The 24446-nt window shown below is 45.6% G+C and overlaps 2 protein-coding genes across 2 annotated transcripts in view; one reads left to right on the top strand and one right to left on the bottom strand.

Annotated features, from left to right (window-relative positions):
- ift22 (intraflagellar transport 22 homolog (Chlamydomonas)) overlaps nucleotides 1-16160 on the top strand; it is a 47783-nt gene extending 31623 nt beyond the window's left edge. The window contains exon 5 of the mRNA XM_068010022.1: nucleotides 15140-16160. Coding sequence (XP_067866123.1) covers nucleotides 15140-15288 — 149 coding nt within the window. The 3' untranslated portion in view covers nucleotides 15289-16160. The remainder of the gene's footprint in view (nucleotides 1-15139) is intronic.
- On the bottom strand, nucleotides 15782-23923 carry mis12 (MIS12 kinetochore complex component). Its single transcript, XM_068010021.1, has one exon. It carries the CDS (start codon nucleotides 23916-23918, stop codon nucleotides 23232-23234), a length of 687 nt encoding a protein of 228 aa, XP_067866122.1. The 5' UTR covers nucleotides 23919-23923; the 3' UTR covers nucleotides 15782-23231.
- Between the last annotated feature and the right edge of the window lie 523 nt (nucleotides 23924-24446).

Genomic DNA, 24446 nt, shown 5'->3' with positions numbered 1-24446 from the left:
CTGGACCAGTCTACCATGCGGGACCTTGCTAAAGTCCATCACCCTGCCCTTGTCAATCCTCTTGGTCACCTCCTCAAAAAACTCAATCAAATTCGTGAGACATGATTTCCCACTCACAAAGCCATGCTGACTAGCCCGAATCAGACCTTGCCTTTCCAAATGCATATAAATCCTGTCTGTCAGAATCCCTTCCTATAACTTTCCCACCACTGATATAAGGCTCACCGGCCTGTAGTTCCCTGGCTTATCCCTGCTGCCCTTCTTAAATAAAGGCACAACATTAGCTATCCTCCAGTTTTCCAGTACCTCAGCCGTGGCTAACGATGATACAAAAATCTCTCCCAGGGCCCCAGCAATCTCCTCCCTCGCTTCCCATAGCATCCTAGGATACACCTGGTCAGTCCCTGGGGATTTATCCACCTTAATGCGCTTCAAAACCTCCAACACCACCTCCTTTGTAATGTTGATATGCTCCAGGATATTGCTGTTCCCTCCCTTGAACGCACTAGCTTCCATGACCACCTTCACGGTAAATACAGATGACAAGTATTCATTTAAGACATCGCCCATTTCCCGTGGCTCCACATGTAGATTACCACACTGATCCTTAAGTGGACCTACTCTCTCCCCAGCTACCCTTTTATTAATATACTTATAGAATCTTTTAGGATTCTCCTTTATCTCATCTGCCAGGGAAATCTCATGGCCCCTTTTCGCCCTCCTAATTTCCTCCTTAAGTGTAGTCCGACATCCCCTATACTCCTCGAGAGACTCACTCGATCCCAGCTGCCTATACCTGACATATGCCTCCTTCTCTGTCCTGACCAGACCCTCAATATCCCTCATCAACCAAGGTTCACTAAACTCGCCAACCTTGCCCTTCCATCTAACAGGAACATGCCGGCCCTGAACTCTTCAAAAAAAAAAGAACAAAGGACAGTACAGCACAGGAACAGGCCATTCAGCCCTCCAAGCCTGCCCCGATCATGATGCCTGTCTAAACTAAAACCTTCTGCACTTCCGGGGACGGTATCCCTCTATTCCCATCCTATTCATATATTTGTCAAGATGCCTCTTAAAGGTCGCTATCGTACCTGCTTCCACCACCTCCCCTGGCAGCAAGTTGCAGGCACTCACCACCCTCTGTGTAAAGAACTTGCCTCGTACCTCCCCTCTAAACTTTGCCCGTCGCACCTTAAACCTGTGTCCCCTAGTAACTGACTCTTCCACCCTGGGAGAAAGTTTCTGACGATCCACTCTCTCCATGCCACTCATAACTTTGTAAATCTCTATCATGTCGCCCCTCCATCTCGGCCGTTCCAGTGAAAACAATCCGAGTTTATCCAACCTCTCCTCATAGCTAATGCCCTCCAGACCAGGCAACATCTGGTAAACCTCTTCCTATCTCACTTTTAAAAGCCACCAATTGCCAGGCGTCCCTTTACCTGTAAACAGCCTCTCCCATTCAACTTTTGAGAGTTCCTGTCTGATGCCATCGAAATTAGCCTTCCCCCAATTTAGGACTTCAACCTGAGGACCAGTCCTATCCTTTTCCATAACTATCTTGAAGCTAATAGAGTTATGGTCACTGGTCCCAAAGTGCTCCCCCACTGACATATCAACCACCTGCCCAGCCTCATTTCCTAAGAGGAGGTCGAGTGTAGCCCCCTTCTCCAGTAGGGCCATCCACACACTGCTTCAGAAAACTATCCTGGACACACTTAACAAATTCTTCCCCATCTGATTCCTTAGCACTAAGGCAGTCCCAGTCAGTATTAGGGAAGTTAAAATCACCTACTATTACAACCGTATAATTAGAACATAGAACAGTACAGCACAGTACAGGCCCTTGGGCCCACGATGTTGTGCCAAACCTTTAACCTACTCTAAGATCAAACTACCTACCTACCCTTCATTCTACTATCATCCATGTACCTATCCAAGAGTCGCTTAAATGTCCCTAATGTATCTGCTTCTACTACCACCGCTGGCAGCGCATTCCACGCACCTACCACTCTGTGTAAAGAACCTACCTCTGACATCGCCCCTAAACCTTCCTCCAATCACCTTAAAATTATGCTCCCTGGTGATAGCCCTTTCCGCCCTGGGAAAAAGTGTCTGGCTATCCACTCGATCTATGCCTCTCATCATCTTGTGCCTCTCATCATCTTGTACCCCTCTATCAAGCCACCTCTCATCCTTCTTCGCTCCAATGAGAAAAGCCCTAGCTCCCTCAATCTTTCTTTGTAAGACATGCCCTCCAGTCCAGGCAGCATCCTGGTAAATCTCCTCTGCATCCTCTCTAAAGCTTCCACATCCTTCCTATAATGAGGCGACCAGAACGGAACACAATATCCCAAGTGTGGTCGAACCAGGGCCTTATAGAGCTGCAGCATAACCTCGCGGCTCTTAAACTCAATCCCCCTGTTAATGAAAGCCAACACACCATACGCCTTCTTAACAACCCTATCAACTTGGGTGGCAACTTTGAGCGATCTATGGACATGGACCCCAAGATCCCTCTGTTCCTCCACACTACCAAGAATCCTGTCTTTAAGCCTGTATTCTGCATTCAAATTCGACCTTCCAAAATGAATCACTTCACACTTTTCCAGGTTGAACTCCATCTACCACTTCTCAGCCCAGCTCTGCATCCTGTCAATGTCCCGTTGCAACCTACAACAGCCTTCCACACTATCCACAACTCCAGCTACCTTCGTGTCATCGGCAAACTTGCTAACCCAGCCTTCCGCTTCCTCATCCAAGTCATTTATAAAAATCACAAAGAGCAGAGGTCCCAGAACAGATCCTTGTGGAACACCACTGGTCACCGAGCTCCATGCTGAATACTTTCCATCTACTACCACCCTCTATCTTCCATGGGCCAGCCAATTTTGTATCCAGACAGCCAACGTTCCCTGTATCCCATGCCTCCTTACTTTCTGAATGAGCCTACCATGGGGAACCTTATCAAACGCCTTGCTAAAATCCATATACACCACATCCACTGCTCTTCCTTCATCAATGTGTTTTGTCACATCTTCAAAGAATTCAGTAAGGCTTGTGAGGCATGACCTGCCCCTCTCAAAGCCATGCTGACTGTCTCTAATCAAGCCATGCTTTTCCAAATAATCATAAATCCTGTCTCTCAGAATCCTCTCCAATAATTTGCCCACTACCGACGTAAGACTGACTGATCTATAATTCCCAGGGTTATCCCTATTCCCTTTCTTGAACAAGGGAATAACATTTGCCACCTTCCAATCATCCGGTACTACTCCAGTAGACAGTGAGGACGCAAAGATCATCGCCAAAGGCGCGGCAATCTCTTCCCTCACTTCCCGTAATACCATTGGGTATATCTCGTCTGGCCCCGGGGACTTATCTGTCCTCATATCATTCAAAATTTCCAGCACATCCTCCCTCTTAATCTCAACCTGTTCGAGCATATCAGCCTATTCCACGCTGTCCTCACAAACGACCAGGTCCCTCTCACTAGTGAATACTGAAGCAAAGTATTCATTTAGGACCTCCCCTACCTCCTCCGACTCCAGGCACAAGTTCCCTCCACTATCCCTGATCGGCCCTACCCTCACTCTGGCTATCCTCTTGTTCCTCACATAAGTGTAGAACGCCTTGGGATTTTCCTTAATCCTACCCTCCAAGACTTTTTCATGTCCCCTTCTAGCTCTCCTAAGTCCATTCTTCAGTTCCTTCCTGGCTACCTTGTAACCCTTGAGAGCCCTGTCTGATCCTTGCTTCCTCAACCTTAAGTAAGCTTCCTTCTTCCTCTTGACTAGCTGTTCCACATCTCTTGTCATCCAAGGTTCCTTCACCCTACCATCCCTTCCTTGCCTCATCGGGACAAACCTATCCAGCAGTCGCAACAAGTGCTCCCTAAACAACCTCCACATTTCTGTCGTGCATTTCCCTGAGAACATCTGTTCCCAATTAATGCTCCCCAGTTCTTGCCTAATCGCATTGTAATTCCCCCTCCCCCAATTAAATATTTTCCCTTCCCGTCTGCTCCTGTCCCTCTCCATGACTATAGTAAAGGTCAGGGAGTTGTGGTCACTATCACCGAAATGCTCTCCCACCGAGAGATCTGCCACCTGGCCTGGTTCATTTCCAAGCACCAAGTTCAACATAGCCTCCCATCTCGTCGGCCTATCTACATATTGAGTCAGGAAACCTTCCTGGACACACCTGACAAAAACTGCTCCATCCAAACTATTTGCACTAAAGAGGTTCCAATCAATATTAGGGAAGTTGAAGTCACCCATGACAACAACCCTGTTACTTCTGCACCTTTCCAAAATCTGCCTCCCAATCTGTTCCTCCGTGTCTCTGTTGCTATTGGGGGGTCTATAGAAAACTCCCAACAAAGTCACTGCTCCTTTCCTGTTTCTGACTTCCACCCATAATGACTCAGTAGACAAACCCTCCTCGACGACCTCCCTTTCTGCAGCTGTGATACTATCCCTGATTAGCAATGCCACTCCCCCACCTCTTTTACCTCCCTCCCTATTCCTTTTGAAACATCTAAACCCCGGAACATCCAATATCCATTCCTGCCCCTGTGATATCCACGTCTCCGTAATGGCCACAACATCGTAGCTCCAAGTACTGATCCATGCTCTAAGTTCATCACCCTTATTCCTGACTCTTCTTGCATTAAAATAAACACACTTCAACCCATCATACTGGCTGCAACTTTGTCGTGTCAATTGTCTAACCTTCCTCACATACTCTCTGCACTTGGTATCTGCCTGTTCAACAGCTACCCCATCCACTGATCTGTAGCTCCGGTTCCCATCCCCCAGCCAAACTAGTTTAAACCCTCCCAAAGAGCTCGAGCAAACCTCCCGCCCAGGATATCGGTGCCCCTCCAGTTCAGATGCAACCCGTCCCTCTTGTACAGGTCCCACCTTCCCCAGAAGTTATCCCAATGATCCACATATCTGAAGCCCTCCCTCCTACATCAGCTCTGTAGCCACGTATTCAGCTGCACTCGCTCCCTGTTTCTCGCCTCACTAGCACGTGGCACCGGTATCAATCCTGAGATTACTACTCTGCTCGTCCTGCCTTTTAGCTTCCAACCGAACTCCCTATATTCACTTTTCAGGTCCTCATCCCTTTTCCTAGCTATGTCATTGGTACCGATATGTACCACAACCTCTGGCTGCTCCCCCTCCCCCTTAAGAATCCTGTAGACTCGATCCGAGACATCCCTGACCCTGGCACCTGGGAGGCAACATACCATCCGGGAGTCTCGTTTGCGACCACAGAATCTCCTGTCTGTTCCTCTAACCATTGAATCTCCTATCACTATCGCTCTCCTATTCTCCCCCCTTCCCTTCTGAGCCACTGAGCCAGGCTCAGTGCCAGAGAACTGGCCGCTGTGGCTTTCCCCTGGTAGGTCGTCCCCCCCAACCGTATCCAAAACGGTATACTTATTATTGAGGGGAATGGCCACAGGGGATCCCTGCACTGTGCGCCTATTCCCTTTCCCTCCCCTGACGGTCACCCAGTTACCTTTATCCTGTAACTTAGGTGTCACTACTTCCCTATAACTGCTCTCTGTCACCCCCTCAGCAATCCCTACGCCTATCTGTGATTTCCCTACATATATGCACCTCCAATTCCCTCTGACTATTGGGGGGCCTATAGTATAATCCCATCAAAGTGATCACCCCCTTTTTATTTCTAGGTTCTACCCATATGGCCTCGCTGGACATTCCCCCTGGGATATCCTCTCTAAGTACTGCCGTGATGTCCTCCCTAATCAATAGTGCAACTCCCCCTCCTCTCATACCTCCACCTCTGTCACGCCGGTAGCATCGGTACCCCGGAACATTGAGCTGCCAGTCCTGCCCATCCCTCAACCACATTTCCGTAATGGCTATAATATCACAATCCCATGTACCGATCCATGCTTTAAGTTCATCTGTAAGGCTTCTTGCTTTAAAGTAAATGCAGTTTAGCCTACCAGACCTTCCATGCTCCCTGGCCTGCCCCTGCCGGGCCTGTCTAATGGACTTACTTGCTTTAACCTCGACATTTGCCTCAACTATCTCATCTGAGAGACTACACCCCTCTGCAAGACTAGTTTAAACCCTCCCGAGTAGTACTAGCAATCCTCCCTGCATGGATATTGGTCCTCTTCCAGTTCAGATGAAACCCGTCACCTCTGCACCAGAAGAGATCCCAATGAGCCAAGTAGCTGAAGCCCTCCCGCCTATACCAGCTTTTCAGCCACGCATTCATTTGCCTTATCTTCCTATTCCTACCCTCACTAGCACGTGGCACAGGGAGTAATCCTGAGATTACAACCCTAGAGGTCCTGCTTTTTAACCTTCTGCCTAACTCCCTATTTGCACTTTGCAGGACCTCATCTCTCTTCCTGCCTATGTCGTTAATACTAATATGGACCATGATCTCTGGCTGCTCACCCTCCCCTTTCAGAATGTCCTGCAGCCGCTCCCAGACATTCTGAAGGCAACATACCATCCTGGAGTCTCGTTTGCGGCCACAGAAACGCCTATCTGCACCCCTTACAATAGAATCCCCTATCACTATAGCTGTCCCTTTTCCTCCCCTGCTGTGCAGCAGAGCCCTCCATGGTGCCACGAACTTGGCTGTTGCTGCTTTCCTCTGGGAGGTCATCCCCCCCCCCACCCAACAGTATCCAAAGTGGTATATCTGTTTGAGAGGGGGATGGCCACAGGGGACTCCTGCACTACCTGCCTGCGCCTACTACTCCGTCTGGTGGTCACCCATCCCTTTTATGCCTGTGCAGCCATTACCTGCGGTGTGACCACCTCACTAAACGTGCTATCCACGACGTCCTCAGCATCGCGGATACTCCACAGTGAATCCACCCGCAGCTCCAGCTCCGTAATGCGGGTAGCCAGTAGCTGCAGCTGGATACACTTCCTGCACACATGGTCATCAGGGACACTGGAAGCGTCCCTGATTTCCCACATAGCGCAGGAGGAGCAGATCACGGGGCTGAGCTCTCCTGTCATAATCACATCATAAGAACTAGGAGCAGGAGTAGGCCGTCCGGCCCCTCGAGCCTGCTCCGCCATTCAATAAGATCATGGCTGATCTTTTCGTGGACTCAGATCCACTTACCCGCACTCCCACCGTATCCCTTAATTCCTTTATTGTTCAAAAAGATATCTATCTTAGCTTTAAAGACGTTTACTGAAGAAGCATCAACTACTTCACTGGGCAAGGAATTCCATAGATTAACAACCCTCTGGGTGAAGAAGTTCCTTCTTAATTCAGTCCTAAATCTGCTTCCTCTAATCTTGAGGCTATGCCCTCTTGTCCTAGCTTCACCTGCCAGTGGAAACATCCTCTCTACTTGTATCTTATCTATTCCCTTCATGATTTTATATGTTTCTATAAGATCCCCCCTCATCCTTCTGAACTCCAATGAATATAATCCCAATCTACGCAGTCTCTCCTCATAAGCCAACCCCCTCAACTCCGGAATCAACCTAGTGAACCTCCTCTGCACCCTCTCCAGTGCCAGTATATCCTTTCTCAAGTAAGGAGACCAAAACTGCACACAGTACTCCAGGTGCGGCCTCACCAGTACCTCATACAGCTGCAACATAACCTCTCTGCTTTTAAACTCAATCCCTTTAGCAATGAAGGACAAAATTCCATTTGCCTTCCTAATTACTTGCTGTACCTGCAGACCAACCTTCTGCGATTCATGCACAAGGACACCTAGGTCCCTCTGCATAGCAGCATGCTTCAACTTTTTACCATTCAAGTAATAATCCTTTTTACTGTTACTCCTACCGAAATGAATGACTTCACATTTATTAACATTGTATTCTATCTGCCAGACCTTTGCCCACTCACTCAATGTATCTATGTTCCTCTGCAAAGTTTCACAGTCATCTGCACACTTTGCTCTGCCACTCATCTTAGTGTCATCTGCAAACATTGACACCCTACACGTCCAAATCCAAATCATCTATATAAATAGTAAATAAATGCGGTCTCAACACCGATCCCTGAGGCACACCACTAGTGACTGATTGCCAACCAGAATAGCACTCATTTATCCCCACTCTCTGCTTCCTGTTAGTCAACCAATCCTCTATCCATGCTAATACTTTACCCCTGATGCCATGCATCCTTATCTTATGCAGCAGCCTCTTGTGCGGCACCTTGTCGAAGGCCTTTTGGAAATCTAGGTACACCACATCCACTGGGTCCCCATTGTCCACGTTGCTAATGTCATCATAGAATTCCAAAAGATTTGTCAAGCATGACCTGCCCTTCATGAACCCATGCTGCATCTGCCCAACGGGACAATTTCTAACGAGATGCCCTGCTATTTCTTCCTTGATAATAGACTCAAGCATCTTCCCCACTACAGAGGTTAAGCTAACCGGTCTATAATTCCCCATCTTTTGTCTACCTCCCTTTTTAAACAGTGGCGTCACATCTGCTGTTTTCCAATCAACTGGGACTACCCCAGAGTCCAGCGAATTTTGGAAAATTACCGTCAGTGCACCTGCTATTTCTCCCGCCATCTCTTTTAGTACCCTGGGATGCATTCCATCAGAGCCAGGAGACTTATCAATCCTTAGCTCCATTAGCTTGCCCAACACTACCTCTTCCGTAATAATGATTGTTCCCAGGTCCTCACCTTTGTTCCCAGGTCCTCACTTACCGTTAGATTAATTAGTTGCTCCCTGAATTAAAAAATACTAATTACACTGGGGGCCTTGTTCTACCCACTCCAATCTAAAGTCCTTCATAAGCTACACTGAATTAAAAAAAAACACTTTAGTAGTACTCACCTTATCACCAGAGGTTTTTTTTCAACAAAAAAAACTTACCCCTTTTTTAAAGATATTTGAATGCACTAACAGCAGTGACTCACCCAACCAATCACCTTGCAGCTCTCAAAGAACAAAGAACAAAGAAAATTACAGCACAGGAACAGGCCCTTCGGCCCTCCAAGCCTACGCCGACCCAAATCCTCTATCTAAACCTGTCGCCCATTTTCTAAGGGTCTGTATCTCTTTACTTCCTGCCCATGATGTCTCCTCTGACATCATTGTTGGCTTTTTTTTTCAAAACTCCGGCACGCTGGAAGACCTTCTCTCTGCTCCCGGAAGGTAAGAGACTCTCACCTTGGCCCTTCCTCGGTACAGCCCTCATCTGTGCTCCCTTAAGTTCAAGGGACACCGACTGGAATGGACAACTGGTTTAGGCATAGGGTTGGCCAAGCTTCCTCTAATGCTTCCCCTGCTCTAGCCCTCAATTTGTTTCTTTCTCTTCTTTCTCCCCTCGTGCCCTCTCTGAGCTCATCCCGTCCATGAGACCCACCGCCTGCTCTCTCAACCCTACCCTACTAAACTGCTGACCACCCAACTTCTGCTTCTGGTCCCCGTGTTAACCAATACTGTAAACGGTTCTCTCTCCTTAGGTTCTGTCCTTCTCTCCTTCAAATCTACCGTCATCATTCCTCTCCTCAAAACAACGAACACTGGACTCCACCATCCTTGCAAACTGCCACCCCATCTCCACCTCCCTTTCCTCTCCGAAGTTCTTGAACGCTGTTGTGTCCCAAATCCATGGCCATCTTTCCCGACACTTCATGTGTGAATTCCTCCAATCAGGTTTCCGCCCTGCCACAATGACTTTTATCAAAGTCACAAATGACATCCTATCTGACTGTGACTATGGCAAACTATCCCTTTTCATCTTTCTTGATCCCTGTCTGCAGCCTTTGATACAGTTGATTATACCATCCTCCTCCAACAACTCTCCATCATCGTCCAGCTGGGTGGGACTGCACTCACCTGGTTCCATTGTTACCTATCTTATCGTAGCCAGAGAGTCACCATCAATGGCTTCTCTTTCCAATACTCTGGTGTCCCCTATTTCTCAACTATGTGAGCAGCTCGGCAACATTATCTGAAAACACATCAATTTCCAGCAGTACCTCACCACCACCTCTCTCAACCCCTCCACTGTCTCTAAATTGGCAGACTGTTTTTCTGACATCCAGTACTGGATGAGCAGAAATTTCCTCCAACTAAATCTTAGGAAGACTGAAGTCATTGTCTTCAGTTCCCGCCACTAATTCCAACCTCTCCCTAGCAACTGTCTGAGACTAAACTGGACTGTTCCCAACCTCTGTGTCATATTTGGCTTTGAGATGAGCTTTCAACTTCATATCCACACGTCACTTAAGACAGCCTATTTCCATTGTCCATCTCACCCTGCCTCAGCTCTTCTGCTGAAACTCTCATCCATGCCTTTGTTACCTCTGGACTTCATTGTTCTTCGGAACTCCTGGCTAGGGTCTCACATTCTACCCTCTGTAAACTTGAGGTCATCCAAAACTCTGCTGACTGCGTCCTAACTCGCACTAAATCTCATTCAACCATCACCCCTGTGCTTGTTGACCTATCACTGGCTCCCAGTTAAACAAGACCTCAATTTTAAAAATCTAATTTGTTTTCAAATCCCTCCATTGCATGACCCCTCCCCACCTCCAGCCCTCAAACCCTCTGTGGTATCTGTGCCCCTCAGATTCTGGCCTCCTGAGCATCCTCTATTTTAATCACTCCACCGTTGGTGACCATGCCTTTAGCTGCCTAGGCCCCACGCTCTGAAATTCCCTCCCTAAACCCCTCTGCCTATCTTTCCTCCTTAAAGACAGTCCTTAAAACCAACCTCTTTGACCAAGCTTTTGTTCACTTTCCCAATATCATCTTATATGGCTCAGTGTCAAGTTTTACTTTTATAATGCTCCTGTGATAGAGTTATACAGCACAGAAACAGGCCCTTCGGCCCATCGTGTCCTTGCCGGCCATCAAGCACCTATCTATTTTAATCCCATTTTCCAGCACTTGGCCCGTAGCCTTGTATGCTATGGCGTTTCAAATGCTCATCTAAATACTTCTTAAATGTTGCCCTTCAGGCAGTGTGTTCCAGATTCCAGCCACCCTCTGGGTGAAATTTTTTTTCCTCAAATCCCCTCTAAACCTCCTGCCCCTTACATTAGATCTATGCCCCCTGATTATTGGCCCCCCCGCTTAGGGAAAACGTTTCTTCCTATCTACCCTATCTATGCTCCTCATAATTTTGTATACCTCAATCAGGTCCCCCCTCAGCCTTCTCTGCTCTAAGGAAAACAACCCTTGCCTATTCAGTCTCTCTTCATAGCTGAAATGCTCCAGCCCAGGCAACATCCTGGTGAATCTCCTCTGCACCCTCTCCACTGCAATTATATCCTTCCTATAGTGTGGTGCCCAGAACGGTACACAGTACTCCAGCTGTGGCCTAACATCATTTTATACAGCTCCATCATTACCTCCCTGGCTCTTATATTCTATGCCTCGGCTAATAAAGGCAAGTATCCCATATGCCTTCCTAACCACTTTATCTATCTGTGCTGCTGCCTTCAGTGATCTATGGACAAGTACACCAAGGTTATCTGCTCAAAGCAATCTAATAAATTAGTCAAACTCCCCTTCCTAAAACATGCTGACTGCATCAGATTAGCTCATGCCCTCAAGCTGTTCGCTTACATCATTGCTCATAATAATACTTTCAAATACTACCCGACAGTGCAAGTTAGGCTTACAGGTCTAGAATATGATGGTCATCCCTCAGATTTTCAATGATATCTGACTATCCATTGTCGACCCCTGCCACTGTCTCATACCTTACCTCTAGACTCAACTATTTCCATGCTGTCCTAGCTGGCCTCCCACTTTGCACCTCCATAAACTTGAGCTCATTCTCAACACTGCTGCCTGTATTGCACTGTTTTGTTCACCCGTCACCTGTGCTTACTAACCTACATTGGCTTCAGGTCTGATGTCTCGATTTTAAAATTCTCAACATTTTTTAAAATCCCTCCATGGCCTTGCCCCTCCCTATCTTTCTCATCTCCTCCAGCCCCAGAACCCTCTGAGATAGCTGCACTCCTCCAATTCTGGCCTCTGAACATCCCCAATTTTAATCACTGCACCATTGGTGGCCACGCCTTCAGCTGCCTGGGCCCTAAACTCTGGAATTCCCTCCCTAAATCTCTCTGCTTCTCGCTCCTCCTTTAAGACGCTCCTTAAAACCCACCTGTTTAACCAAGTTTTTGGTCACCTGTCCTAATATCTGCTTGTGGGGCTCGGTGTCATTTTTAAAATTGATTCATGGGATGTGGGCGTCGCTGGGTAGGGCAGCATTTATTGCCCATCCCTAATTGCCCTTCAGAAGGTGGCTTTCTTGAACCGCTGCAGTCCATGTGAGGTAGGGACACCCACAGTGCTGTTAGGAAGGGAGTTCCAGGAATTTGACCCAGCGACAGTGAAGGAATGACGATATAGTTCTAAGTCAGGATAATGTGTGACTTGGAGGGGAACCTGCAGGTGGTGGTGTTCCCATGTATTTGCTGCCCATGTCCTTCTAGTTGGTAGAGGTTGCGGGTTTGGAAGGTGCCTTGGTGCGTTGCTGCAGTGCATCTTGTAGATGGTACACACTGCTGCCACTGTGCGTCGGTGGTGGAGGGAGTGAATGTTTGTGCATGCGGCGCCAATCAAGTGGACTGTTTAGTCCTGGATGGTGTCGAATTTCTTGAGCGTTGTTGGAGCTGCACCCATCCAGGCAAGTGGAGAGTATTCCATCACACTCCTGACTTGTGCCTTGTAGATGGTGGACAGACTCTGGGGAGTCAGGAGGTGAGTTACTCGCCGCAGGATTCCCAGCGTCTGACCTGCTTTTGTAGCCACGGTATTTATATGGCTCCTCCAGTTCAGTTTCTGGTCAATGGTAACCCCTAGGATATTGATAGTGGGGGATTCAGCAAACATAATGCTATAGAATGTCAAGGGGAGATGGTTAGATTCTCTCTTGTTGAAGATGGTCATTGCCTGGCACTTGTGTGGCGCGAATGTTACTTGCCACTTATCAGTCCAAGCCTGGATATTGTCCAGGTCTTGCTGCATTTCTTCACGGACTGCGTCAGTGTCTGAGGAGTTGCGAATGGTGCTGAACATTGTGCAATCATCAGCGAACATCCTCACTTCTGACTTTATGAATGAAGGAAGGTCATTGATGAAGCAGCTGAAGATGGTTGGGCCTAGGACACTACCCTGAGGAACTCCTCCACTGATGTCCTGGAGCTGAGATGATTGACCTCCAACAACACAACCATCTTCCTTTGTGCTAGGTATGACTCCAACCAGCGGAGAGTTTTCCCCTTAATTCCCATTGACTTCAGTTTTGCTAGGGCTCCTTGATGCCACACTCGGTCAGATGCGGCCTTGATCTCAAGGGTTGTCACTCTCACCTCACCTCTTTTGCCCATGTTTGGACCAAGGCTGTAATGAGGTCAGGAGCTGTGTGGCCCTGGCGGAACCCAAACTGAGCAGGTTATTGCTAACCAAGTTCCACTTGATAGCAGTCAATGACACTTTCCATCACTTTACTGATTGAGAGTAGACTGATGGCTGGGTTGGACCTGTCCTGCTTTTTGTGTACAGGACATACCTGGGCAGTTTCCCACATTGCTGGATAGATGTCAGTGTTGTAGCTGTACTGGAACAGCTTGGCCAGGGGCGCGGCAAGTTCTGGAGCACAGGTCTTCAGTACTATTGCTGGAAAATTGCCAGGGTCCATATCCTTTGTAGTATCCAGTGCCTTCAGTCGTTTCTTGATATCATGCGGAGTGAATCGAATTGGCTGAAGTGTGGCATCTGTGATGCTGGGGACTTCAGGAGGAGGCCGAGATGGATCATCAACTCGGCACTTCTGGCTGAAGATTGTTGCAAATGCTTCAGTCTTATCTTTCGCACTGATGTGCTGGGCTCCCCCATCATTGAGGATGGGGATATTTGTGGAGCCATCTCCTCCAGTTAGTTGTTTAATTGTCCACCACCATTCACGGCTGGATGTGGCAGGACTGCAGAGCTTAGATCAGATCCGTTGGTTATGGGATCACTTTGCTCTGTCTATCGCATACTGCTTATGCAGTTTGGCACGCAGGTAGTCTTGTGTGGCAGCTTCACCAGGTTGACACCTCATTTTGAGGTATGCCTGGTGCTGCTCCTGGCATGCCCTCCTGCACTCTTCATTGAACCAGGGTTGGTCTCCTGGCTTGATGATAACGGTAGAGTGGGGAATATGCCTGGCCATGAGGTTACAGATTGCGGTTGAGTACAATTCTGCTGCTGCTGATGGCTCACGGACGCCCAGTTTTGCATTGCTAGATCTGTTCAAAATCTAACACATTTAGCACAATGGTAGTGCCGCACAACACAATGTAGGGTATCCTCAATGTGAAGGCAGGACTTCAACTCCACAAGGACTGTGCGGTGGTCACTCCTACCAGTACTGTCATGGACAGATGCATCTGCGGCAGGCAGTTTGGTGAGGACGCGGTCAAGTATATTTTTCCATCTTGGTTCCCTCACCACCTGCCGGATACCCAGTTTAGCAGCTATGTTTGTTTGGACTCGGTCAGCAGTAGTGCTACCGAGCCACTCTTGGTGATGGACATTGAAGTCCCCCACCCAGAGTACATTCTGCGCCCTTGCTACCCTCAGTCCTTCCTCCAAATGGTGATCAACATGGAGGAGAACTGGTTCATCAGCTGAGGGTGGTAATCAGCAGGAGGTTTCCTTGCCTATGTTTGACCTGATGCCATGAGACTTCATAGGGTCAGTGTTGAGGATACCCAGAGCAACTCTCTCCTGCCTGTATACCGCAATGCCCCCACCTCTGCTGGGTCTGTCCTGCTGGTGGGACAGGACATACCCAGGGATGGTGATGGCCGTGTCTGGGCCATTGTAAGATATGATTCTGTGTGTATGACTATGTCAGGCTGTTGCTTGACTCGTCCCATACTGTATAATCAGAACAAAGCTGATCCTGAACACCTTGATCTCCACACATTGGGAAGAATCAAAGGAAAGTTACGTAACTACACAGCCCAATGTCCAGGATATTTCCTATACTTGAAGATTTAAAGCTTTCATACTCATTGTTAATGGTCAGGAAAGTGCCTGAGTGAGCAAGGCAAGATGTATATTTCATAAACAGTATGTATAGGAATTTTGTTTCTGTTCCTAACAATGTTACATTTTCTCATTAGCCCAGCAACTGAACAAACTGACTTTGATCCATTCAAATCTTGAGGATGATCCAGAACAAGTGCGCACAGCTTTCCGGCAGTTCCTGGGGGATGTCGTCAGTTCTCTGTCTGAGAGCAGAGACAAAGAAGAGATGTCGATCATCACCTGAGTGAACTGCCAAGATCTTTTCACTGTTTGTAAACTATAAGGGATTGTTGATACTTTCTGAATGAAGCAGACTCGATCAGACTCCAAAATTACATACACTGGTATTTTTCAGTCACTGAGCCCTCATTTTCCCATTCAGAATAATTTGGATTCTGCTTCATCTCTGTACTTCCCATTAGAGATGGACTTTTCATTAGATTGGTGTGTAGCCCATTCCATTTACCTGATCAATGCTTATGTGTACTAGTAAATTTGAATATTATCCATTATCTCCTATGTGATTCCTAATGCAAAAAATGAAGTATTGCTGAAGTTATTCAGGTTGAGATTTCTCAAAGCCATTTGCTGATTAAATGCCACATTTACAGAATAAACTAGCCAGTGACAGCATGTTGCGTTTGGTTTAGCTGGTCACATTGCAGGTGGTTCTTTCCAACTCCATGCCCGTCTAGCTGCCATAAGTATGTGCAATATTTCTTTTTAAAGGCGAGATTCTTTAATTGGCAATAAAAGTCAGGCACACAAACACACACTGACTTTCGTTTGGGTGTCTAAGTAACTCTGATTGCAATGATTCCAATTTCACATGTACCAGTCTTAATTGACTGACAGACATTAAAAGTATTTGTAAACATTGTCTGTTTCTCCTTTAAAAGTTGATTGAATCCTGTACAATGATCAACATGAAGTTTTTAACTTCAGTCTGATGTCTTGCTTAGCTAAAAGTGATCCATTTATTCCATATATTTGTCACTGGCATCTCACACCTAGCATAGGTACAGAAGGATACTGAGTGAATGAAATTTTGTTATAAATATCAACTTTCATGCTGTAGTGTGTTTTCATTCATCACATAAAAGATTTAATACAGTGCCAGAGTATTCAGACCTTTGTTCTTTGTAGAATTATTTGATTTTCATTTTGTGTTAACATTTTCTTCTCTGCAGCTTGTGATTTTTGATTAGTCCCAAAGTTCCTTGTTATATTTTATTGCCACCATTTTTTATCACTTGTTCAGTAATTAGTTGAGGTTTTAAAAATATCAATTACAATTAAATGAAGGCAGAGATTACTATGCACTAATTGCAGTAAAGTATACAACTGGCCACCATGATAGTTTTTTTTCTCTTTGTTCCTGGGATATAGGTGACGCTGACAAAGCAAGCACTTATTGCTCATTCCTAGTTACCGAGATGGTGGCCTTCTCCTTGAAATGCTACAGTCTGTGGTGATGGTGGGTGAAACTAAAGGCCTGTTCGGGTCTGGAAAAATAACCCGACAGAACCACATCAAACCCGAGCCCGACCATAGTGCACTCGCTGTACTTACCACTTATGGATGGAATGGAAGGAAGCTGCACTGCTGCAGCAGGAGCGCGATGATTTCATAGAGACGCTCACTGTGCAGTCTCAGTCTGTGGAGTAGTGTGTACACAACCCGGTCCGAGCAGGACCTGGAAGAGCAGCCCGACCCTAACCCGACACGTGTTGGGTCCCATTGGGTTCAGGTCAGGTAGCAGGCCTTTAAGTGGAACTGCCTCACCTGGTTCTTATTTATCCAGTTGTAGCCAGAACCTGCAAATGACTTTCTGCTGCTGCACTGTTATTTCCAGCATCCCCAAGAATTTATATATTATTTGAAAATACATCAGGTGATACCTGAAGCAGCATGCAATAGACAATCCCACAACCAACAGATCAGATCAAAGCTCTGCAGCCTTGCCATGTCCAGTTGTGGATAGTGGTGGACAATTGACAGGAGGAGGAGGCTCCACAAATATCTCCATCCTCAATGATGGGGGAGCTCAGCACATCAGTGTAAAAGACAAGGCTGAAGCATTTGCAGTAATCTTCAGCCAGAAGTGCCAAGTGGATGATCCATCTCAGCCTCCTCCTGAAATCCCCAGCATCACAGATGCCAGTCTTCAGCCAATTCAATTCAGTCTATGTGATATCAAGAAATTTATTTTTTATTTATTTTTATTTAGAGATACAGCACTGAAACAGGCCCTTCGGCCCACCGAGTCTGTGCCGACCATCAACCACCCATTTATACTAATCCTACACTAAATCCATATTCCTACCACATCCCCACCTGTCTCTATATTTCCCTACCACCTACCTATACTAGGGGCAATTTATAATGGCCAATTCACCTATCAACCTGCAAGTCTTTGGCATGTGGGAGGAAACCGGAGCACCCGGAGGAAACCCACGCAGACACAGGGAGAACTTGCAAACTCCACACAGGCAGTACCCAGAATTGAACCCGGGTCGCTGGAGCTGTGAGGCTACGGTGCTAACCACTGCACTGCCCCAAATGGTTGAAGGCATTGGATACTACAAAGGTTATGGGCCCTGACAACATCCCAGCTGTAATATTGAAAACTTGTACTGTAGAACTGGTCGCCTGAGAGTAAAGGCCTAAACTGCTCAATCTCTCTTAATAAGACAAACACCTCATCTCTGGAATCAATCTAGTGAACTCCTCTGAACTGCCTCCAATGCAACTACATCCCCCCTCGAATAAGGGGACCAAAACTGACCACAATACTCCAGGTGCGGTCTCACTAATGCCTTGTACAGTTGCAGCAACACTTCCCTACTTTTATACTCTACTCCTTTAGCAATAAATGCCAAAATTCCATTTGCCTTCCTTATTACCTGCTGCACCTGCAACTAGTTTTCATGCACAAGGACACCCAGATCCCTCTGCACCAAAGCATTCAGGGCATCTAGGAATTCTGGATTATTATAACCAATGGATTCACTATCACCGCTGCCACTTCCTTTAAGACCCTAGGATGTAGGCCATCAGGCCCTGGGGACTTGTCTGCCTTCAATCCCAATAGTTTGCTCAGTACTTTTTCCCTAGTGATGATGATTTTTCTAAGTTCCTCCCTTTCTATAACCTCTGCATTACCTGTTACTATTGGGATGGTACTAGTGACCTCCACTGTGAAAACTGAGGCAAAATACTGATTTAGTGTCTCTGCCATTTCTGTGTCCCCTTCTATTAACTCACCAGTCACATCCAAGGGACCAACACTCACGTTTATATACATCCCTTTTATATACTTAGAAATTTTTGCTATCTGTTTTTATATTTTGCGCTAGTTTTCTTTCATAATTTACCATTGCTCTTTTTATTACTTTTTTAGTAACCCTTTGTTAATCTTTCAAAGTTTCCCAATCTTCCAGCCTGCCACTGGCTTTTGCAATATGGTAGGCTTTAGTTTTTGTCTTTATGTTATCCTTAACTTCCTTGCATAGCCATAGATGTTTTTTCCCCCTCTTACAATCTTTCTTCCTCTCTGTATGAAATTTTAGTTGGAAGGAATTGAATATCTCCTTAAACATCTGCCACTGCTCATCAACTGTCCTACCTTTTAGTTTTCCTGCCCAGTCCACTAGGGCCAAATCTGTCCTCATGCCTATATAATTACCTTAGTTTAACTTCAGAATGCTCGTGCTATGATCACTCTTCCCTAGAGGATCCTTAACTATGAGATAATTAATTAATTCCACCTCACTACATAATACCAAATCTAGAATAGCCTGCTCCTGGTTGGTTCCACAACATATTGCTCAAAAAAAACAATCTCTAATACGTTCAATGAACTCTCCCTGAGGCTACCCATGCCAATTTGATTAATCCAGTCTATATGCATATTAAAATCACCTATGATTATTGCCATACCTTACTTACAAGCCCCCAGTATTTCCTGGTTTATACTGTGCCCCACTGTGGAACTACTGTTTGGGGACCTATAGATTACTCCCACCAGGGACTTCTTTCCCTTGCTATTTCTTATTTCTACCCAGACTGATTCTACATCTTGCTCTCCAGTGCCTATATCATTTCTCACTACAGCACTGATCTCTTCCTTTACTAACAGAGCTACACCACCTCCTTTTCCTTCCTGCCTATCTCAGCTATGTTAGAAATAATAATGGTCGCAACAATAAAATCTGTTTCTCAAACCAAAGGCATTATTTATAACCGTGGTGTAGCTGCCACTCAAACAGGTTTCTTTAGAGCACCATGATATTTTTCATTAAAATCATTTTAAACCATAAACTGCAGAATGATTAGCCTTTTATCCCACAATAAAAACATAGCTCTTTCTTTTCTTGACAATCTTTTTCAGGCTTTTTTCATGATATGATCCAACTAGAAAAGGTTGGGAGCTACAGATGAGCTGTTACAAGAGCCACAGGTTGCAGACCCCTGTTCTAGACCCTCAACCACAGGAAACGGTCTGCTTCTCATAGGATTGCAGTTCAGCCCATTGTGTCCTTGCAGCTCTCTGTAAGAGCAACTCAAAGTCCCAATACCTCCCGCAGCCCTTTCCCCAGTCCTACACATTGTTTCTCTTCAGGTCCTTATCCAATTCCTTTTTGAAAACAGACATTGAATTTGTCTCTACCATCCTCTCAGGCAGTGCATTCTAGATCATAACCACTGGAGTAAAAAAAGTTTATCCTCATCTACCCATTGATTTATGTTTTATTAAAGATGCTATATAAATATGTTGTTGATCCTCTGGCCAATCACTTTATATGGTGTCATCTGATTCTTGACCCATCAGTGGAAATAGTTTCCCTCCGTATACTTTATCTAGACCACTCATGATTTTCAACATCTCTATCAAATAGTCATTAAAGCACAGAGGGATGCCATTTGGCCCAACAAGTCCATGCTGGCTCTCTCGAACAATCTAGTCAGCCCCATTCCCCCGCTTTATCCCCGTAGCCCTGCAAGTTTATTTCCATAAGTGCCCATCCAGTTTCTTTTTGAAATCATTCAGTCTCCACTTCCACCACCCTCGTAGGCAGCGAGTTCCAGGTCATTACGACTCGCTGCATAAAAAAGTTCTCTCTCACATTCGCTCTTGTATCTCTTTCCCAAAACCTTAAATCTGAGTTCCCAAGTCCCTGTTCCTCCTCTCAATCTTTTCTCCAAGGAGAACAACCCCAGCTTCTCCAATCTATCCACGTAATTTGGAATCATTTTCTTAAATTATCTCTGCACCCTCTCTAAAGCCTTCCTATAGAATCTTCGAAATTTACAGCACAGGAGGCCAGTTTGTCCATTGTGTCAGCACCAGGTGACAAGGAGCCATCCAACAGAATCCCACTTTCCAGCTCTTGGTCCGTAGCCTTGTAGGTTACAGTGCTTCAAGTACATATCCAAGCGCTTTTTCAATGTTAAGGGTTTTTGCCTCTACCACCCTTTCAAGCAGCTAGTTCCAGACTCCACCATAAAGTCATCTACAGCACAGAAGGAGGCCATTTGGCCCATCAAGTCCATGCCGGCTCTCCACGGAGTTATTCAATCAGTCCCATTCCCCTGCTCAATTACCATAGCCTTACAATTTATTTCCTCCCAGTGGCCATCCAATTTCCTTTTGAAGTCATTGATTGTCTCCATTTCCACCATCCTTGTGGGCAGCGAGTTCCAGGTCATTCCCATCCACTGCGTAAAAAAGTTCTTCCTTGTAGTCCCCCTGCATCTCTTGCCCAAAACCTGTGTCCCCCAGCCTTGTACCATTAGTTAATGGGAACAGTTTTTCCTTGTCTACCTTATCTTAGCCTGTCATAATCTTGAACACTTGCATTAAATTTCCACTCAATCTCCTTTGTTCTGAGAACAACCCCAGCTTTTCCAACCTAATCCTGTATCTAAAATTCCCTGGAACCATTGTTAAACCTCCTCTGCACTCTCTCAAGGACCCTCACATGCTTCCTAAAGTGAGACCAGAACTGGACACAATACTCCAGTTGGGGCCTAACAAGAGCTTCATAAAAGTTCAGCATAACTTCCCCGCTTTGGTACTCCATGACTATTTATGAAGCCCAAGATCCCATATGCTTTACTAATCACTCTCTATGTCCTGCCACCTTCAAAGATCAATGCACAGGCACCCCAAGGTCCCTCTGTTTTTGCACACCCTTTAGAACTGTGGCATTAAGTATAGATTGCCTCTCCTTATTCCTTCTGCCAAAATGCATCACCTCACACTTGGCAGTATTAAATTCTATCTACCTCCTGTCTGCCATCCTATCTATGTCCTGTTGCAGGCGGTTCATAACATTCTCCCTGTTTGCTACACCTCCAAGTTTGGTGTCGTCAGCAAATTTTGAGATTCGACAATGTATTTCAAGATCCAAGCCATTTATATATATATAGCAAAAAAAAAGTGATTCCCAGCATTGACCCTTGGGGCACAGCACTGTTTACCATCGTCCAGTCTGAAAAACAATCATTTACAATGACTTGCTGTTTTCTGTCCTTAAGCCAATTTTTTATGAAATTGGACACAGACCCGTACCTTACCAAATGTTTTCTTAAAATCCATATAAACAACCTCCACTGCATTCCCTTCATCAACCTTCTGTTACTTCAAAAAATTCTATTACATTAGTCAAGCACGATCTTCCTTTTACAAATCTGTGCTGGCTATCCTTAATTAACATGAACCTCTCCAAATGTCTGATTTATTTTTCCCTGATTATTGTTCTTTAAACCTTATCCACCACAGATGCTAAACTAACTGGCCTGTAGTTGCAAGGACTGTCATTACACCCTTTCTTAAATAGGACTGTCACATTTGCCACTCTCCAATCCTCTGGCACCTCCTTTATATCCAGGGATGATTATGGCAAGCCCTTCTGCTATTTCCATCCCCACTTCCTTTAGCAACCTGGGATGCCAGTCATCCAGACCAGGTGACTTATTTACCCTAAGCATAACATACCCTAAAAAAGAAATCTGGAATTGAAAGCTAGTCTCAGTAAAAGTGCCATGAAACTATCGATTGTCATAAACCATTGTCGAATGTTGTAAAAACCCATCTGGTTCACTAATGTCCTTTAGGAAAGAAAATCTGCTGTTCTTACCTGGTCTGGCATACATGTGACTCCAGACCCACAGTAATATTGTTGACTCTTAACTGCCCTCTGAAATGGCCTAGCAAGTCACTCAGCTATCAAGGGCAATTAGGGATGGGCAACAAATACTGCCCTTGCCAGCGATGCCCACATCCCACGAAAGATAAAAGACAGCCCATGCCAGCGAGTCTCCATCAGACAGCCCAGGTCCTCCTATCAGATAGCCTACCCCAGTGTCGGTCTTGAATTAGATTGGATTTGAGGTGTTTAAAATGGGCCTACAGCAGGATTTACGAATCTATCATTAATTGGCAGACAGTTAGTTACAAAAGATATTAGCCAGAGAAAGCAAACTTTAAAAGTGAGTTTTATGTTATATAATAGTTTCCTGAAATATCCATGTATGAAAAATCAGATTAAAAAAACCCTCAAACCGTGACATTGTAATGCCAAATTTTAAAACTAGATTGAAAACTGATTTTTAGCATGGTCCTTGAAAACCTCCTGAAAACCCAGCTCAATAGGTCGCTGTCACACACTGTACATTGTCAGTAAATACTTGTGAATGCCCAGAAACTAATGAAGGAGTCTTTATAGGTAGCTATATACATCTATTTTTATCTACAAACTTTCTGCTCACAGGTGATGTATATCTATACAGAATTTGGAACTTTGCAAGCATAAATGGCAGTGGTCTCACACACACACTGTGTCCCTCTCCCACCCAGTTCAGGTTACCCTGCAGACTAGATGCAGGACAAAGCTCCTTCTAACTGACCTGAACATATTCTAATTAGCACCTTGGAAGGCCACTTTTTACATTGCCCGTGGGAATGGTTGTCCTTTTCCAAACCAGCCATCCTTCTGCCCTCCGAACAAGGAGCAATAAAATGCTAAATTCAAAGCAATTTTTGTGCACTGGACAAATTGCACAAGAATGAGAAAGAGTTTGCAAGCTTAGTTCACAGCCAGAAATCTTGCAGCGGGAATGAAGATGCAGTGATGGAAGATGCAGCATTCGAACCCCCTGCACCACCCAGTCCCAACACAGTTATATTTTAATCCTCTTCTTTCTGCTTTCCTTTCCTTCCTCCTGTTCACACTGACTGACTGCTTCCAACTGCTTTAGTTCATCCTCATATTTCTCTTTGATTTTTTGTAGCATAGCCGGGATCTTTTGGGCCAACCCCCTAACAAAGGCCAGGCTCTCGGGAACATTGCTAACTGCATTACTCTTCCAAGTACTATCCAAGTTGTTGAACCAGTGAATCCTCTGCTCTAATTTCAGCTCAGCCAGCTTTTGGTCTTCCAGCTCAGCCAGAAGGGCATGCTTGGCAATAATTTCACATTTGTAGCCGTGCTGAAGCTGAGCAATTTCGGCCTGCAAGCCCTTGCACTGTTCCTCTGTGTATGTGTGCTGTTCCTGGACATTGTCCTCAGGAAGTAGAATATTTTCAGGAATGTAAAAAATATGCTGCAGAATTGCTTGCTCAACCCTCTCAAAGATCACATCAAGGCGTTCTTTCATCAGTCGAAGAAAGCTTTCTGTGCACGCACGGATCTGAGATGGAGTTACACTGTTGTCTGGCATCTCCTTCAGTTTCTTGAAAATGACTCGTTCCACAACCAGCATCACATCGAGGAGAGAATCCTGGATTCCACTGTACACCCTGAGAACGCAGGTTTGAGGAGAAAACCCAAAGAATTGGGTCTCATATGTCATCAGCCTGTCTGCCATTTTTAAAACCTAGAAAGAGTTGATGCAAGAAAGCAATGTAAAAATAAAAGCAAATAACTAAACGTTGCCTGAGAAAGAAAGATATCAGACATCATTTGCCCTCAAAAATTGAGAAGTATCCAAATCCGGGTCGAAGCAAGAAAATATCTCCCAACATATATACAAAAGGATGCAATAGTCTCTGTCACAACCACCCTCAGCAATCCATTTGATGCTCCAACAATCCTGTATAAAGAAATTTCTCCAAACCTTCTTCCTCATTCTCAGTGATATTTATAGTCAGTGACTCCCCAAACATTCACTCTTATCAAAACGGCCACAACTTTAAAGATCGCTGTTAGATCTGCTCAGTCTTCTATACTCTGGTGGATAGGATCTCAAGTCACGCCTCCTCACTATAGTTTCCTATGCCTGGCATCATCCTGGTGAAACTGCACTGTATGATCTCTGTGATTTAATTTGCTCGCTAAACTCATCTTGTTGATGAGACCATTTCCTGCTCCCTCAACCCTATTCTCACTTAACTGC

This window comes from Heterodontus francisci, chromosome 30, assembly GCF_036365525.1.
Source record: "Heterodontus francisci isolate sHetFra1 chromosome 30, sHetFra1.hap1, whole genome shotgun sequence".
Lineage (NCBI taxonomy): Eukaryota > Metazoa > Chordata > Chondrichthyes > Heterodontiformes > Heterodontidae > Heterodontus > Heterodontus francisci.
Note: the sequence above shows the minus strand (reverse complement) of the source record. Positions and strands in the feature narration are given on the sequence as shown.

What these genes read in the sequence shown, in the direction of transcription:
- mis12 (XM_068010021.1), bottom strand. Translation starts at nt 23,918, where the DNA reads ATGGCAGACAGGCTGATGACATATGAGACCCAATTCTTTGGGTTTTCT.